Source organism: Centropristis striata, chromosome 6 (genome assembly GCF_030273125.1).
Source record: "Centropristis striata isolate RG_2023a ecotype Rhode Island chromosome 6, C.striata_1.0, whole genome shotgun sequence".
In the NCBI taxonomy this organism is placed as follows: Eukaryota; Metazoa; Chordata; class Actinopteri; order Perciformes; family Serranidae; genus Centropristis; species Centropristis striata.
In genome coordinates, this window is record NC_081522.1 from 30448582 (window position 1) to 30468324 (window position 19743).

Consider the following 19743-nt stretch of genomic DNA (forward strand, 5'->3'; position numbering starts at 1 on the left):
ATACATTACAATTTGACAAAGTTATCTGCAGTAGCGAAAAATCCGCCGAAAAAGGGACACATGATACACGATTGATAAATCTGGATGATAATATGTTTGTACTGTCACACCAGAGCACAACATTCATTCATTCATTCTCCTTAACTGCTTATCTGCACTAGGGTTGCGGGGGGTTGGAGCCTATCCCAGCGGACATTTGGCAAGAGGCAGGGTACACCCTGGACAGGTCGCCAGACTTTCGCAGGGCTGACACATAGAGACAGACAATCACGCCCTCATTCACTCCTACGGGCAATTTAGAGTCACCAATTAAACCTAAGCTGCGTGTTTTGGATGGAAGCCGTAGTACTGGGTTAGAACTCACACTGACATGAGGAGAACATGCAAACTCCACACAGAAGACTGACTCCAGAGTCGAACCAGCGACCCTCTTGCTGTGAGGTAAGAGTGCTAAACACTACATAGTTGAACAGTTTAGTTCAAAACAAGCTTTACTAAGCTTTAGTTGGTACATGATAAGGCAGTCAACTAGGTAGTGTTGGGACAACGAAGCTTTGTGAACCATTTGCTTTATTTTTTGTCCCCACTAGATGGCGGTCTTGGCTTGAAAAAAGGCTTCAGCAATGATAATTGAGTGTGTTTTCAGCCCTTTGTTAAACAAAGAGTGCCATCTCTTTGTCTCTTGGGCACCAAATGACAATTCTATTCTTAAATAATCGTCACTAGCACTACACCTTGATTGTTTCCCTTTTTCTGTAAGTCACTTTGGATAAAAGTGTCTGCTAAAATGACTAAATGAAAATGTAAATGTAAATAAAGCAAATGCTTCACGAAGCTTCGTTGTCCCAACACTACAGCTAGGCAAAGGTATCCAAAGAGTACAGACCAAAAGGCAAAATACAAAGCAGTTCGATACAAACAATGACTAGTCACAAAGGGAATGCTTGACTGCTTGTCACAGGTGAAACTAATCAGGACGGGGCATGTTATAACAGAGGCGGGGAAACACAGGAAGCAAAATAGGAAGCCTGCTGTTAAGGTACTGCCAAAATGGTTGGTTTGTAAATAGTTTGTAAGGCTGGAGATAATGTAATCCGCTTCCTCAGAAACTTCCATTTTAGTGGCTGTGGTGTGGGAATGAATGTACTGTACTGTATTGTTGTTCAGTTCCAGAGGTATAACTCTGTGATCTATAAATTATATTGTAATGACATTGACTTCTAGACTGACTGAATGTTATTTCTGTATAAATTACACTTAATTATACCATTTTGTGCCTTTGTAGATGCATTGTTATCAGTAAAACATAATGCACATGTAATAACATTGATTAAACTGACTGAATGTTGAAATGCATATTGTAACTTCATCCATAATAATACATATTGTTATTTTTCTTAAGACACCCCAGGCTGTTCATCATCTCTTTTGTAAATTGATTGTTCATTCATTGTAAACATTTTCAGAATGTCCTCTGAAAAGTGAACCTTATACACGAAAAGAAATGGAAACATTTGGAGCTTATTTTATCATGTTTTTTTTTTTGGTCCAGCCTACTAATTGGATCAATTGGACTGAATGTGGGCTGTAAACTAAAATGCTCAAGATGCTCCACCAATAATTTAATCAAACAGCACCCTCTGCTGCTTGTAAAGCATTTCGATACTCCTTGGTAAGTGGTTCTGAGACATCCACAGGCAGTTGGTCCTTTAATGGCGTATATTATAGTTTGATTGTAATCATTGCTTCACTCTTCATACACTGCATACAACCTAATACAAAAAAAACCAATGTGACAATTTTATTTAGCACTTCATTCAACAAAACCAAAGATCCAATCAGAAGACAACATGAGTACACATTAAAATTATGTTTGGAATATTATTTGTGCTTTTACCAGCCATATTTAAGATTTGATAACATGAAAATACCTTGTCACATGTTAAGTATGACAAGATATTTCAGTTGTATCTTACTTTTAATTGCCATACATACATTTATTTGTCTTAAATAACAATATAATAATTTATTTAAGCAATGTTTTTTTACTTAAATAATTTTGAATGTAGTACTTGTAGTGGAGTAATTGTGAGTGGTATTAGTACTTTTCAGAGGTGGAAAGTAACTAACTAGTACTAACTAGTACTAAAATTACTAACTAGTAATTTTGAGGTACTTGTACTATACTTGAGTATTTCCATTTTATGTAGCTTTATACTTCTACTTCACTATATTTTCAGGTCGAGATTTAACATAAAAAACATGGTCAATTTAAAGTGACTAGACATTTTTTAATTAAATTAAACCACATAACAGTATATTAAGTGGTTAAAATGAGCCCTGGCTTGAGAAAATAAACCACTGCTTACATTATTGCATTATTATTATTATTATTATTATTATTATTATTATTATTATTATTATTATCAAATAATATATTTGAAATATATTTGACAACCTGAGTGTTGCCATTCTGCATGACAAGCACTTTTACTTTTGATTTTAAGTACATTTTGATGCTTATACTTTTGCACTTTTACTTCAGTACATTTTGAATGATTTTTACTGGTAATGTAGTATTCTCACATTATAGTATTAGTACTTTTAATTAAGTAAGGGGTCTCTATATTTCATCCAACACTGGTAGGTTATAAATTCTCATCCGTACCTCCAGTCCTGTAGGCGGCGCTAGTGCATCTTATCTCGGCCTGCTCGTTAAACCACAAAAAGAAGAAGAGCGCAATAAGCGAAGTTTGAACATTTGCGCTTGCCGTCGTCGCCCCCAAGACGTCACGTTGTATTGTCTATTTTCCAGAAATGCTACAATAGCATCCTAATTCATACATTTCGCACACTGAATTTAATCGTATTTACTACAGAATTAAAAGAGCAACTTCGCAAACGTATTTCTGTTCGCTAGGAGACATTTAAAAGCCAGTTCTGGTCGCGTTTGTAACGTCTTGAAGGCGATAAATAATCCTGTAGGAAACACACTGGCTAATAAGCTGCAGCTTTTTCTCCAAAATGATGAACTATTCTGACTACGACTCTGATGGATACTCGTCTAATGAAGATGCAGACTACGTCCCATCAGGTGAGGGCGGTACAAACACACAGCAGTGTAATGTTAAGCTACTACAGGACACATCACATGGAGGGGTCCACTGAGTGCTAATACAGTCATGGAAAAAAAATATTAGACCACCCTTGTTTCCCTCAATGTATTGTTCATTTTAATGCCTGGTACAACTAAAGGTACATATGTTTGTACAAATATAATGATAATAACAAAAATAGCTCATCCGAGTTTAATTTAAGAGCTGATATCTAGACATTTTCCATGGTTTTCTTGATAATGATTTTGGTTATTATCAAGAAAACCATGGACAATGGCTATTTATATATATATCAGCTCTTGAATTAAACTCTTATGAGCTATTTCGTTGTTTTCATTATATTTATATAACATGACTAACATAACGAACATTTATTATTGATTGGCTTCTCAGTGAATGTAATTCACTCCTCGATGACCACAACTGATGAACGATTACAAACAGCATGCTCCTAATTCCTAATCTTGCTATCCACTTTGTTGCTGTAACTCTGGAAATTTCCTCATTGTGGGACTAATAAAGGAAATCTTAATCTTAAAACAGATTCCCCAATCCCAAGTATTGATATATGCTATGGAAAAGGTTTGCATTACCTCCAGTAATCAAACTGATATTGAAGGTAAATGTTTCAAAGAAAAACTTCAATAATTATTTTTGTCAGCTTGAAACTACAGGTGGCGCAGAGACATTCATTTAGCCAACAACACTTCTGCTGAACAATTAAATGAAATAAAATCATATCATAACATGATTTTGCTGAAATTCAGTAAACTAAAATAAGTTGATGTCTGTGTATTCACATCATCTTATTCTTGTCATTCCCAATGCTTCCTGTTCTCTCTCCTCAGATGATAACCTCAGTGAGGACGACATTAATGAGTGCGAGAAGGAAGACCCTCTGCACGAAGGTGACAGTGTGCCACATCCTGATGATGTCAGCAAGAGGAAGAAGAAGAAGAAGAAACAGGACATCAGTATGAGGTGGGAGGCTTGAAAGAACATTATTTGAGTATAATTGCATCAATATAATCACTATAGAGCTCTTTATCATGTTGCTGAAACGAGCTAAATAACAGTCATATGCAAATTATTTTAACGCTCTGTTGCTAAATGCTGCTGTCACGACAATTTTACTAGTTACAGATCAAGTAACAAGCAGGGCAAGTAGGCCTGTTGCAATAACATTTTTTTAAGGACGGTATATTGTCCCAGAAAAAATCCCGATGAACAATATTGTCATTGATGTCGTTTTAAGACCATTTTATGCCGCTTATATAATGATAATAGAGCATAATAATACATTATTTTCAAGAGCAATGAACATTTAATTCTCACGATTAAACATTGGAATTGAAATGTGGATAAGAAATATTCAAATATTCTGGATAAATAAATAAACTACAATAAAAAAAACAATTAATATAAATAATACAGGTGCATCTCAATAAGTTAGAATATGATGGAAAAGTCCATTTCCAGTAGTTCAAGTCAAATAGCCCCAACCAAGTATGGAGTTTATATAGATGGACATACTTTTCAGAGGCCAACATTGCCATATTAAACATACTTTTTAAAATTGGTCTTTTGTAATATTCAAATTTTTTGAGACACTGACTTTTATGTCTTCATTACATGTAAGCCATAATCATTATAATTAGGAGAAATGTAATAAATTAAGACATGAAATGTTTCATTCTATTTGTAATGGATCTATAAAATGTGTTATTTCCATGTATATAATTAGCCTGGGTATACCCATACTGCCTTGCGCGCTCGATATAGTCTGCCGTTAGCCAGGCTAGTATATAACATAAAATATTAAAGTATATATTATAAAAATATATAAACATCTGGAATGGCTGTTTGGAAGATGTAGATTATAAGAGTGGAATGTCTCCTTCAAGACGCAGGGCACTCTATGTGTGTGCATGTGCGTGTGTGTGGAGTGTGTTGATGAGCAATGTGTACATGTAACGACATGTAAACGACAATATATTGAGCCCAGAAAAAAAAAATCGTGTCCATTTTACATATCAAACGATAAGTCAATATAGTAACTACTAGTGTTGGGACAATGAAGCTTCATAAACCATTTGCTTTATTTTTAGACGCCACTAGAGGGCGCTCTTGGCTTTAAATAAAAGGCTTCAGCAATGGATTGAGTGTGTTTTCAGCCCTTTGTTGAACAAAGAGCGCTGTCTAGTGGGCTCCATAAATAAAGCAAATGGTTCACGAAGCTGCGTTGTCCCAACACTAGTAATTACCGTGACTGGCCTAAAGGCAAGGCTGTGAAACCCGGATGAAGCCCATGAATCATTAAAACTCTCCTCTGGAACCCTGTGTAATTACACAAATAAAATATAAAATATGTTCATGCATAGGTGATTATTGGATGACTTCAGATACAGGGCTTGACTTAACATATACACATTTTAATGAATGACTATTATTGGTAGTGAAGGGACAACGAAGCTTCGTGAACCATTTGTTTTATTTACAGAGCCCACTAGATGGCTAAAAGCTAAAGCCTTTTTTTTAAAGGCAAGACTGCAATCTAGTGGGGTCAAAAAGCATAGTAATACATGTATGAGACATGACTTGAAAATTGTGCAATAAATAGCAATAAATATAATGACCCAGTCTTCCCATTGTGACCTGAAACAAAACTTAACTCTTGTATAAAAAGCATTTGATCCACAGTCATGTTTAGTGGCTAAATTATTGACCAGGAATGTCTGACATTTTTATCCAATTCATAAAATTTAGGACATTTCAGTGCATTCAGTGTGTTTTGTTTTAAATCTCAGACACATGGTCAGTGGAGGAAGAAGTATTCAGATCTCTTACTTAAGTAAAAGTACAAAAGTATCAGCATCTAAATGTACTTAGAGTATCAAAAGTAAAATTACTCATGCAGAATGGACCCACTCGGACTGTTTTATATATTCAATATATATTATAAGATTATTTGTACTGTTGCATTTATGTGACAAGTGTTTTGGTTTTCTAAACTAAGGACTAAGACTAGGACTAATTTTATCTACTTATATATACTGTTATGAGTGAATGTGTAAAATGTTCAATTGTACTTAAGTACAGTACTTGAGTATATGTACTTGATTGCACATGATAGCAATCAAATTTAGGTGTCCCATAATATTAACTAAGATTATGTCTCCTATTATTATGTACAGAAACAGGAAGAAAGGAGTGCTGAAAGTAGACGGCGAAGATAAGGACGGAGGTGGAGCAGAAGAGGCTCCGCTGCCACAGGAAGAGGTGAGAAAAGTCCCAGAGGTACAGGAGGAGGTCGAGGCAAGACAGAAGAAAAAATCAGATGACCTCTGGGCGAGTTTCCTGTCTGACGTTGGAACCAGACCCAAAGACGCCGCACCCGTCTCCCAGTCGAGCAGCACACGGGAGGTAAATATGTTATTAAAATGAAGGTGGTATCATGTTTTAAACACACGGAGCACACCAAATTCTAAACCAAACTCTGTAAAGGTGCTTTTAAGGAAATTAACCCATAGAGTCCAAATGAAACATTAGGATTTTTTCAGCAGTGGGGGTAAAGGGTTATTTGTCCCCTGGATGGTGTGGGCTTGTAAATATCAATCAGCAATTTAGAAAGTATAAAAAATGACACTGAATTGCAAAACAAGCTTTTGAACCAGTGTTTCCCACAGGATTTTCTGAGACCATAATGAGGGGACCCGAAAATTTTTTTCCCCTAAAAGTCTAAATTTGGTGCCTCTTGCACATTCTAATGGCACTATTCCATCTTAATCATTTAATACATTATTGTAAAGGAGAATAAGGGTTGTTCTGTTTTATTTAAGACATCATATTTAGATTTTTGTCTTCTTGTAAATCTGCGGCGGACTCATCCATGTGCTCTTATTTTGAATGCTACATGTGTTTGCTTTTATTTTGAAGGTGTTAAAAAATTAAAACAATCCCCTATTCTGAAGTAGCAGCGGGCAAAATTTAGCATTGGCAGGCTGCCGCTACAAAATGAATAAAGTGGAACCCCTGATGTTGTAAACTCAGACATATAGGCCCCTGACTTTTGATACCACTTACAATATAACAGGTGGATTATATATCAATGTATCAATGTATTAAGGCATTAATCATCAAACCAACAGTGCGTTCTGTGTCTCTTCATTAAAGACGGATTCTTTCGTTTTTATCCTCAGGATGATTCTTCAGTATTGAAGGTTGCTCCTTTGAGTACAGAAACAAAAGCATCAGAAGCTGCTAAAGTCACCATCACTAAAGTGTTTGACTTCGCTGGAGAGGAAGTTAGGTATGCCTCTGAACCATCACCAACATTTTGTGACCGTTTGACCATGAACACTTTTTCATAAACCACAAACACGTTTTTGGAGTAAGGGAAACACAAGGGCTATGAAGATGTACCAAATAATAAGATACACAGACAGTGGTAAGAAAACATATGCAAACCCTTTGAAATTACCTAGATTTCTGCATTACTTTGTCATGCGTTGTTATCCAATCAGCATCTAAGTCCCAAGTATAGACAAACACAATGTGCTCAACCTTATACCACACAAACAATTCTAATAGTTCAGGTCTTTATTGAACACATCCATTAAACATTCATAGTGCTGGTCCAGAAACTTGGCCATTTTACAGGGTTTGCATACTTTTTCTTGCCACCATATATATATATATATATTATATATACACACTCTCACACACCATTCCTCTGCAGCGATTGTGCGTTGCGAGAGGCCTTGCTTGTGCAGCTCAACAATCCTGCCACGTTCAAAAAGAGAAAGCCTTTTTGCCTTTGCCATCAGGGGGTCATGACAGTGTGAATGCCTGTAAGAAAATTACATGAAAGCCAGATTTTTGCACAGATTTTGACTTTTTAAGGCTATGGATCAGCTGATGAACAGCCTGTATGAGTTCCAATGCAGTTTTCCATATATTGCCTATTCTAATTTTTTGACTTTTGCTCCTGTTTATTCTTTTTGCATTTCGAAGTTCTACTTACAACCTGGTTATGTTCCACCAGTGCAATATGCATATACTTTTTCCCCTGCTCTTAAGATTTTGTTCAGGAGTATATTGATATATATATATATATATGTATATTAATTAATATATATATAATGACAATTTCTTTATATAATCTTCCCCGATCCATTGAGTGTAATTGCCATACCCTAAAAAAATAAATTCAAATTGTATTCAGGTATATAAGCAAGGTGAGTTGTCAAACCATTCACACATTGATCAGTAGGTGGTGCCACACACACATTAATCGAAGGCCATGAACAGCAGTAGGATAGCATTAATCTGCTGCTGTGGTTTAGTCAGATATGAATTTAGTTTTAAGTGGGTATTTTAGTGCATGATGTCTCCTACACATTCTGTTTGTGTTTGTAATTTAACCACTTAACATGTTCCACTGAAAGTTGATAAATATGAATCATAAATGTCTGTCTGATCATAGGGTGTGATGAACATTTTAGATTTATGGTACTAAGACAAGAAAAACATATGTAAAATCAGCCTCAACAGACTGTTACAATTGATCCTACAATGTAAGCAGTAGTAATAATTGTATTATATGTAGCTGACAGTGTGAGCAGTAGATTTAGCCCCTGGAACAGACTCAGTTTGCAGTCATGTCTCCTTGGTAATTATCCTAGGCTCACAACATTTCTTCAATAGGAGCCACACAAACAGCCGAGTGTTTCCCATAAAAACAGCATAATTATTACTGTGTAAGATGAACATACTGTATATCACACAGACAGCCACGCCCCTATGTGCATGTTTATGTCTGAGTGGTCTTCATTCAGAAACCAGATATGACCGTGGGTATAATTCCTCTGATTGATTATGCACGAAACTGTGTGCTCTGTAATTACAGAAACATAAGATTAGTACATGGATTGTAACCTAACCCAGGAGCCGCGATAAATGCTCCTGGCTATACGTCGTAGACAGTTTTAGTCTAAACATTGATTTTTCAATGACTATTGGCTCCAAACGCTACAATATTTCAAACCGTATTCAAGGCATCCACCACCCCGGCCTGCTGTGTCTTTTCAGTTTATTATCCTTGTGATTCCGATATCATCCTCTGCCTGAGACGAGACTCGCCCTCACTGTGGGCTCTGTGTAATTATGGCTGCATATAATTAGCATACATAACAGGGAAAGCCTTTCAGTGCTGCTGTGATGGATGCAAGTGGTTGTGGAGTCTGTGCAGTGCTGATGTTCCCAGAGGATGCAGCGGTTGTGCCTCATATAGCCTGCCTATCTAACCTCATAGTGAGGAACACAAAGATGTGTGGCTCTAACTGTGTGTCTGTGTGTCCTTTTATACAGTATATACTATGTAAAGCGATATCTATTGATGGGGATATACATATGCATCTAATATGACTCACATTTATATGCTTATGTATGTTATTTAGAGCATTATGAGTTGCTAAAACTCTACATGGTTGTTAAGAATTTGGTCAATCCAGTGGAATTTTTAATCGATCTGTATATTTTTTTTCATTGTAATTTTTTATCTCTGACTTCGTATCAGTACTCACTGAACTGAAACACGGCCGATCGTTCTGCGTTTTATGTTTTAGCCCCCCGAAGAGGTATGATGTTAGTTTTCACAGTAATCTTGCATATTTAAGTGTGTTTTGTGTTTAAATAAGTTTTAGATCAAATTAAACCTAGTAATTCATACCAGCAAGGTTTGATACAGTAAGCTAGTTTTAATCTTGTATTTCTGTGTGTTTTATGATTGTTATTGCAACTTTCAGTTTGCAAACTGTAGCTTTATCCAACTTAGGTTCAGTCAGTACTGATACACAGTCATAGATAAAATTAAAATTCTAAAATTTACAGATTGATTAAAAATTCTACGTGATAGACCAAATTCTTAACGACCATTAATCGATCACCAATTAATTATTCCCATCCCTAGTGCGTGCGCAATCCTGTGTGACGCTAAAGTGACTTATTCTGATGGGTGGTCTATATAGTAACTCTTTAGAACCAGATAAATTAGGCATACCATTTAAATGGGTACAATGCAGAACCTGTGCATGTTTACTGGAGAACTGTTTGCTGTGTAAGTGGTAAATGTGTGTCAGACATAAATAATGACAACCATTGCATATTTGCTGCTCAGCAGTAGCATGCTTCAAAATTTGACATTTTTATTTGCCAAGAGGTTTTCAGTGTTTCCTGGGGGTGAAAAGCTTGTATACACTCGTCGTGACATACTGTGTACTATAGAAAATCCTATCCACCTGCTATTATTTTTCCATACACAGTTCAGCACATTATGTGTCTGTCTCCCACTGTCAGGGTGAATAAGGTGGTATCAGCAGACTCCAGAGAAGCTAAGAGTTTTCTAAAGAGCCTGAACACCAAAGAGGAGGAAAATGGAGACAAGAAGGAGGCCTCATCACCCAGCGAACCACCTGGACCCAGGTAGCAACACACATTTAAAGCTTCAGCTTCCATCCAGACATTCATTCATTCATTCATTCATTCTCCTTAACCGCTTATCTGCACTCGGGTCGCCAGACTATCGCAGGGCTGACACATAGAGACAGACAAACACGCTCTCATTCACTCCTACGGGCAATTTAGAGTCACCAAAGTGGATGTTTTTGGACTGTGGGAGGAAGCCGGAGTCACCCAGACATTAATTGTGAAATAATTTACTATATGTTGTGTGTGTGCTTTTCCCTTACCTATTTCATATCTTTGTTGCCATGGTAATTCAAATAACCCAAATACCCCCCCCCCCCCCCCCCCCAAAACCCCAGACAGGAAACAGGAAATCATCTTCCAAAAGACAGGAAGTACAGTGTGTCCACAAGCTATTTCCTTTTTATCTGTGTGTGTGTGTTGTGTTGTGTGTATGTGTGTGTGTGTGTGTGTGTGTGTGTCAGCACAACAGGAAAGAGCCATCAGCACCACTCCCTCATTAACCTTGTGCGTGATGTGTTTACAGATGGATCCTGTGAAGTCGTTTGTTTGTGTGTTGCAGATTGGGATGATGCTGTTGTGTAACCTCACAGTAGTAAAATAGTGAAATGACATTCTTTTAACCCTCCTGTTATGTTCGTTTTTTCAAGAAGAGCAATAACCCAAGGCATGTTTTATTATCCAAAAGTGTCAGAAACTAAAAAAATAAAATAAACATTGTTTATATTTCATTAACAACTCCGTTACTAACCATTTCAATCAATGTTTAGTGCAATGGTGTTCCTTACCTCTCACAGATCATGGTTCAATGAGGATAATTCACTCGTTTTTCATTTTAAAAAATGCATGTTAGAACTTTTTTTTATGTACATTGGAAAGACTTAAATATAAAATACAATGGTATTACATGACATTGATTTTTTTCATTTTAAATTTTGTTCTTTTTATAAAAAATACTTTAACTATTTTTAAAAAATTTTAAAACTTGGGTCAATCTGACCTGCAACATAACAGGAGGGTTAATGTAATAAACAATTGTAAAATGATAGTCAGCCTCTACTTATAAAGACTTAAATGCCGTTTTTTTTAAACATAAGCTCTTAGATTTTTCAGCTGTTGTTAAATTAGATTAATTATTAATATTATTATTATTATTATTTTAAATGTATCAACATTAAAGAAATAGTACAACATTATGGGAAATACTTTCTGAAAATTAGATGTTCAGATTGAGAGCACATCCATGTGTTACATACTTTATGCTAAGCTAGGCTAACCACATCCTTACTTCAACCACAAACTTAACACACGGCATAAGAAGGATATCCATTAACGCTCTATCTCACTCTCAGAATGGAAGTGAATTCATATTTCCCAAAATGTGCAGCTGCTCCTTAAACATAATGTTTAGCTCTATTTTGAACCTAATGCATAAACCTTTATACATCCCTGCTACTCCTAACTTTTGAACAATTTACTAGATGACCAAATACATTTTTTTGTGTTCAAAAAGTAAAGTCAGAGTGTCCATAAGTAATTATTACTAACTCTGTTTTACAATCAGGAAATGTAAGTCTCAATTCAGTAAATAACAATAGCCCCTTTCAGACTGCTATTTCAAGCCGCAATATTTACACCTTTGTGACGTTTCGCCTTCCATCTGAACGTCCCAGAGGCGTAATGGGGGATCAGGTGATCCTGGCTCTGTACCGCCTTTGGAGGTAGTAACAGAGGCGTTCAATGTTGGCTGTTCGAGGCGGGATCAATGTGAACTAGAGTTGGGGGGAAAAAATCAATACAGCATAGTATTGCGATAGTTTGTGTATTTGTGTATTATATCGATTCATGGCCGGCAAGTATCGAAATTTAGCGTTCCGGCAGCCGGCAGTATTTTCACAATTTGTTTTTTTTTTTTCGGATTCCGTAGCAGGTGCACTTTTTTTGCGATATGGTGAATATTGCGATACAATATATTGCGATTTAACTGTTTATCTGCGTTTTCTGTCCAGAAAATTAAATTCAGTCAACAATTGTTTTGTCAAATAAGAGAAATTTCTCAGTTCTGAATTGGGAGGCAGACATGTATGTAAAGTTACATGGGAACCCAGAGAGCCTGTTTTCATTGAGATAGCATGACGTCAGAGGTCACATGACTGCTTTGAAAAATCCCCATAAAAAATACATAAATACCCTAACTTTGCAGTGTTATTTCGACAACTTCCCGACCCATAGAGATGTCTAGGTGCCCATAGATTCCTTTAAATCTTTTAGTTTATATCTTACCAGTATGTCTTGAAGTGAAGGGACAATGAAGCTTCGTGAACCATTTGCTTTATCTTTTGACCCCACTAGATAGCGGTCTTGACTTAAAAAAAAGGCTTTAGCAATGGTAATTGAGTGTGTTTTCAGCCCTTTGTTAAATATAGAGCGACATCTAGTGGGCTCCGTAAATAAAGCAAATGGTTCACGAAGCTTTGTTGTCCCTTCACTAATGTCTAGTATTTTCCTGAAAGTGGAGTATACTGGACATAAAACGGCGAGCTGTCGGAAACCTAAATATCGATACTTTGCGGCCATGAATCGATATAATATTGCCACGTAAAATATCGCAATACTATGCTGTATCAACTGTTTCCCCCCACCTCTACCTAGTAATATGTCCCGGTGCAGTTTGCTGTATGTTGGCTTTGGAATCGCTGCTGGGTTTCAGTCAAGCTTGTGCAGAAGGAATAAAGGTTACAGCAGTGACAAGAAATTCTGAAGTGTGAATATGTTATTAGGACAGATGAAAAGATTCAGCTGTGGTTGGAGCAGAGGCATGTTAGCGGGCTATTAACGGACAGGAAGGAAGTCTCGGCCTGCACAGTTACACGGGTTAGGACACACACACATGAAGCAGGAGCAGTCCAACAGCAGGCTGGGCTGTGTACGGTGAACATAATTTTGATAGAATTTGATGAAAAGATGGAAAACCAAGATGTGAAGTGATGGAAGGCATTGTGACTGAATACTATAAATCCAGTTTGGTATTTCTAGAGCTTCACTGCAGCAGCATACCAAACATCAACACGCTGCAATTAAAATGCATCACTATGAGCTTCTCATAGCTATATGTAATTGTGGAATACCAAAATGACTGGTGTTTAGATGGTTCACAGTAATTAACGACGTCTGTGTCCAGTCATGCAGCAGTAAATGAAAAGCTCCGTCTGCTGTGGAACATCATTATTCTTCCCAAAGTGGTTTACAGCTTTTTCTAGCTTCACCCTAGGAATTTAATAACTCATGTATACTACAGAATGTATATCATAATAAGACTAATGATGTGAGAAACACGCAGTAATACGACAAAGATGGTTATGGTTGGAAACTGAGAACTGGTTCCAAATTTTAAAAGTAATTCACCCTTCACGTTTCTAAACAGCTACACATTAGCTCTCTTTCTGGATTGGCAGATTCTGCTTGAACACATTTTGTTTTGTTGGGTACTACGATAAGATCCAGTGGTGACACAGCTGTTTGTTTGCTGTGCAGCTGCCGTCTCACTCTCTCTTTCTGTAAATCTGCCGCCAGCATCTCAACCGCACACAGATGTTGTGCTAGTGTTGGGACAACGAAGCTTCATGAACCAGTTGCTTTATTTATGGAGCCTACTAGATGGCGGTCTTGCCTTAAAAACAGGCTGAAGAAATAATCTTTGTTTGGCACAGATAATCACAAAAAACATACCATGATCATTTTAATTTATTTTTTTAATGTATCGTGATGTAAAAATGGTAATTCCCCAAAATATTGTGATTATATCACAATTGCAATATCTATCAAAATGACTGGGAGATTGGGGCCATGTAGGACACAAAAATAATGAGAGGAGGAAAAAAAATCATTATGCATTTCGAGAAAAAAGTTGAAATGACGAGAATAAAGTCAACTTTTTTGAGTTTGGTAAAGTAGACTGCAAGCTACAACTTGATTTTCCTCAAAACCTCTAATATACATTACTGTGAAAAAGTCTTGGCAGGTGTAAAAAAAATGCCTGGAAGAACTGATGCTGGTTTGAAGGTAAAGAGTTGTCACACCAAGTATTGATTTGATTTAGATCTTTTTTCTGTTCACTCACTTTGCATTTTGTTAATAAATTAAAAAACATTATTAACATTTCTATTTTTGAAAGCATTCTTATTTTTCAGCATTTTTTTCACACCTTCACAGTAATATTTTTTAGACAAAATTCACATAAATTACATAAAAGCAGATTCTCCCAAAACAGTAGTTGTAGTAACTAGTGAATGGACAACAAACCTTCATGAACCATTTGCTTTATTTACGGAGCCCACTAGATGGCGCTCTTTGTTTAATAAAGGGCTGAAAACACACTCAAATACCATTGCTGAAGCCTTTTTTTTTTAAGCCAAGACGGCCATCTAGTGGGGTCAAAAAATAAAGCAAATGCTTCACAAAGCTTCGTTGTCCCAACACTAGTAGTAATCTACTACCAAGAATACCTCATTTAAGTGTAAGGGGATTTTTGTATGACTACACTGATCTGTTTAGATGGACGTGCTGTTTATCTAAAACAATGTTCCTCTGATGAGTTATTGACATGGGAACAAAAAATCTGTGAATATCTTTCCAACTTTACCAAACACGAAAAGTTGACTTTATTCTCGTTATTTCGATTTTTTTTCTCAAACTGCATAATGGGGAAAAATCCTCCTCATTATTATTTTCTCCTACTCTGCCCCAATTTTCTTCCGTATCATGATGATTATTATTATTAATATTATTATTATTATTATTATATGGCTTCATATGAGTCTGTACAAACGTGGATGTGAACTGCAACTTGAGGTAATTCAGGTTAATACCAGTGTCAGTGATTTGCTGTGACTGATGCAGCTAGTTCTGGATTTTCTCACAACAAAAACTGTGCAATAGACATTATGTAACTGCACTATGAGCCCAGCAAGTGTCGGGCCTCCTTTGAAAAGATACTGTGAGTTACACCAACAAAAACCAAAAGTGTCTTACACTGTGACTTCAGAGATTTAGAAACATACTGTGCAGTCTCAGTGGAGCGGCTTTGAGTTGAGCTCATACATTTTCAGCAGCTCCTCTCTTTTGATGTGAACTTGCCGTCTCTGCCTGCTGTATCTAGTCTTACAGGGCTACATAACAACGTCTCTGCGCCTAGAAATAGCTGATCTAAAATGCGTCTCTGTCATACACAAAGTGTAACTCTATGCTATTTATACCTGTTCACTGGGATGAATGCATTTGTCACAGTCGGCATTTGCGGTGTGTGAGCATAATTCTTGCTTTGTTCATGTGTTTGTTCAGCGTGTCACCTAAGGTTCCCCCTCCTGTGTTTGCAGTGCCAAGAGGCCAGCAGGCATGTCGAGTATCCTGAGTCGTTTCGGGGGAAAGAAACAGAAGATGAGCACGCTGGAAAAGTCTAAGATGGACTGGGACGCTTTTAAATCAGAGGAGGGCATCACTGAGGAGCTGGCCATCCACAACAGAGGCAGAGAGGGGTAAGACACTGTCAGACCACTGGGTGGTGGTGGTGGTGGTGGTGTGGGTAAGGGCCACTCTGATGACAGAAATCACCAAAAATGAGGGTTCAGCATTGAGAATATATTTTTAGGGTGAAAAAGCTGGGAGTAGGGATGGTAATTATTAATCTATGATCGTTTAATGGTCCTTAAGTATTAATTTGAGCAAAACTAGCTTACTTTATTTAATCTTGCTAACGTGAATTACTGAGTTTAATTTGATCCAAAACTTATTTAAACAGAAACATAAAACATAAATATTGAACTTCTTGAGTTATCTTTACAGTGGTGTTGGGACAACAAAGCTTTGTGAAGCATTTGCTTTATTTATAGAGCCCTCTAGATGGCGCTCTTTGTTTAACAAAGGGCTAAAATACACTCAATTATCATTGCTTAAGCCTTTTTTTAAGGTCAAGACTGCCCTCTAGTAGTGTCAAAAAATAAAGCAAAAAATGCTTCATGAAGCTTCGTTGACCCAACACTACTTCACAGTATCAACTCACATGAGTTAGTTTTACGATCGGCAAGAAGTCTCTTTTCGACCTTTCGAAATAAAAGCGTCCATTATCAAAACAGGCTTTTGTATAGTAATGTGTGTGTGTATATATATTATTTTGCCCATGTATGCATGTGATGGTGTTTAATGCAGAAAACTAGGTAATTCCAAAGGGTTCACATTAGTGAAGGGACAATAAAGCTTTGTGAACCATTTGCTTTATTTTTTTGACCCCACTAGATGGCTTAAAAAAGGCTTTAGCAATGGTAATTGAGTGTGTTTTCAGCCCTAAATTAAACAAAGAGCGCTATCGAGTAGGCTCAGAAAATAAAGCAAATGGTTCACAAAGCTACGTTGTCCCTTCAGTAGTTCACATACTTTTTCTTGCCTCTGTATGCAAGTCAAAAATGAATAAGCTGATTCGAGTGACCCAGATTCTTTTTTCTAAACCAACAATGATGATAAATTCATGATCAATTCATATATGTATTGATGGTATCAAGGCATTCATTTTTAAAGAGTCAAAATATTCATGTTGATTCTTGGTAAAGAAGGAAGGAAAGATTTTTTAGCTGCTGTACATTGATACACTTTATAATCTTCTTTTTGCCATATATTTCTTCGAGCCAGCATCCACCTCATTTCGTTTCTAGTGCTGATTCTTATCTGAATGTTTCAACTATTAACAGACTCTAAAATGTGCCGTACTGCAATATACATGCATTAGATCATTTCATATTCATGCTGCAGCTCCTCGTAGTTTCATTATAGAATGTTACGGAGAAGCAACAGCTTCACCCGGCAACTGCTCATTTACTCTGCAAATTAATGACAAATCCATCCTACATTACAGCTTTTTAAAGTCAGCAATCCCAAAGTGCTGACATGGCTGAACCACTGTGTGTGCAGGCCCAATGGAAAACACAGAGATTTTAATTATGAAGTAGAAGCTGGAAAGTAGTGAGTTTAAATGGAGTGAAACATTGTTCCATATGAGCAGGAATCATACTTCAGTCTGGATGGATAGGGAGCCAACGGAAGACCGACTACCCCAGGGAAATAACATGAGTCTGACTTTGTTAGCTCCCTCATTGTCATTCTGTCCCGCACACACGCACGCACGCACGCACGCACGCACACACACACACACACACACATACACGCACACATGCATATGCAAGCACACACAGGCTTTGATATCATAACATGTACTAACTTCCAACCAAGCAGAAGGACGGGGGCTAATTTAAAAACACTTAGACACAACAGGGACTAGAATTACACACACACACACACGCACACACACACACACACACATTCTGCAGGGAAAGTTGTGTAACTGCTTCCTGCGCTGAAGTGGAAGCAGTGGAAATAGATGTGGTTTAGTGGTGGGAAAAGTGTGTGTGATGGGCACATTGCTCTCATAATGTTTTTTAATTGTATTTTCAGTGTTTCTGTGGTTGTTATGATAAAAGTAGGTCTAATGTTCTCTTTCTCTCTTCTTCTTCTTTCTGTGTGTTTGTGTGTGTTTAGGTTTGTGGAGCGGAAGAACTTCTTGGAGCGCGTGGACCATCGCCAGTTTGAGATAGAAAAAGCAGTGCGACAGAGCAACGTGAAACACTGACACAGACTGACAGCACACACACACACACACACACACACACACACACACACACACACACACACGCACACACACACACACACACACACACACTCACACACACACACACACACACACACACACACAGGGTGGAACAGATGTTTAGACTTCCTATATCTTGCTTTCTCCCTCTCTCTTTAATGACAGAGTTGCTATTCCCCCATACAGTAAAGCGAGCTCAATCTGGAGCCGTGGCTCCAGTCTATTTCAGGACGGGGTTATTAATAGGCCGAGATGGTGGAACGATGGGCTGTTGAGTGTTGCTGCACTTCCATCCTTGTGAGAACCAATTAGGGTTTCAAAACTTCACACTGAGGTCATTTTTTGGGAAGTGAGGCCATTTCTGCCTGTCCTACTGCCTATGACATGGCTAATTCAGAACTAGGACTAAGGAGTTTTAGGGTTAAAGGACATTCAGGTTCACACAACTTTTTTCTGTTTTGTTTTGTATGCAGATGATACGTGAACATAATGCAGAAATAACTTCCAAGTTCTTCAACACAGAAGCTAAACCAGAACTTTTTTGCGAATGCTGTTAAATTACTTTACGTGACCATAGCAACTGTCGCTATGCAGAGGATTCCGGTCCAGAGTTCTAGAACATTCTGAACACTTTGTTGCTGGAAACAACAACCGAGCAAAACACAACAGCTGCTGAACTCATGCCAAATTGATCCAAAAATCTAAACGTTCCATTGGCTTAATTTATCTGATGACTTCTTCAAAGCTCAGCTTCTAACTTCATCCCACCACCTTCATCTAGTGTTGTCATCCAGGAACATTTCATGTCCATTAGAGTTTTGGTAATAGATCAACCAATAGTCACCCTAGTATTACCTTACCTTATTACCTTATTATTATGGGGGGGGGGTCAATTAGCTGGCAGAAATGCATTCAAACAGCCCAGATCTGCTGACAGTGGCCGTCTTTTAAATAAAGTTAGCTGAAGGATACACATATGCCTATGTCTGGTTTTCAAAATAAGGGCATAACGAGTTAATACAAAATACATGTATGGAAAAATTACTAAATGGAACTGCATATAAAACGTGTTTCCTGTCCCTTATAAATGAAAAAGGAAATACCATTAAAAATATTTGGTGTCAATGACTGAAACATTTGAGTTAAATTGCCTTTATCTGTATAACTGTAATCTATAAAATCACATTGGTCTATAATTCCTGACATTGACTGATATATTTCAGTTCAGGACATCTCTGACTACATACCATACATGCTGAAAATAATTCAGATCTGAAAAGACATGAAGCTATTTTACGACAGTAACTTGGACTTTTACTTTGAAAAATATTGTACAGTCCACATGCATGATTTTTAGAGTGGGTGAAATATTTATAAGGGGAACAAGTAACATCATTGTATTGCTTGCGACTACAATCCATTTAACCTTAATTACATGTATTATGTTAA

The 19743-nt window shown here is 37.1% G+C and overlaps 1 protein-coding gene across 1 annotated transcript; it reads left to right on the forward strand.

The window, feature by feature from the left end:
- Nucleotides 1-2735: 2735 nt before the first annotated feature.
- Nucleotides 2736-19559, forward strand: cfdp1 (craniofacial development protein 1). Its single transcript, XM_059336142.1, has 7 exons — nt 2736-3094; nt 3965-4097; nt 6311-6539; nt 7316-7425; nt 10473-10598; nt 15977-16135; nt 18186-19559. The coding sequence occupies exons 1-7, from the start codon at nt 3025-3027 to the stop codon at nt 18274-18276; spliced, it is 918 nt and encodes a 305-aa protein (XP_059192125.1). The 5' UTR covers nt 2736-3024; the 3' UTR covers nt 18277-19559.
- Nucleotides 19560-19743: the final 184 nt, after the last annotated feature.

Excerpts from the sequence above, each read along its gene's own strand:
- cfdp1 (XM_059336142.1), top strand. The coding sequence starts at position 3,025 with ATGATGAACTATTCTGACTACGACTCTGATGGATACTCGTCTAATGAA. Across the intron at positions 3,095-3,964 it reads TGCAGACTACGTCCCATCAG|ATGATAACCTCAGTGAGGAC; the intron begins GTGAGGGCGGTA and ends CTCTCTCCTCAG. Across the intron at positions 4,098-6,310 it reads AAACAGGACATCAGTATGAG|AAACAGGAAGAAAGGAGTGC; the intron begins GTGGGAGGCTTG and ends TATTATGTACAG.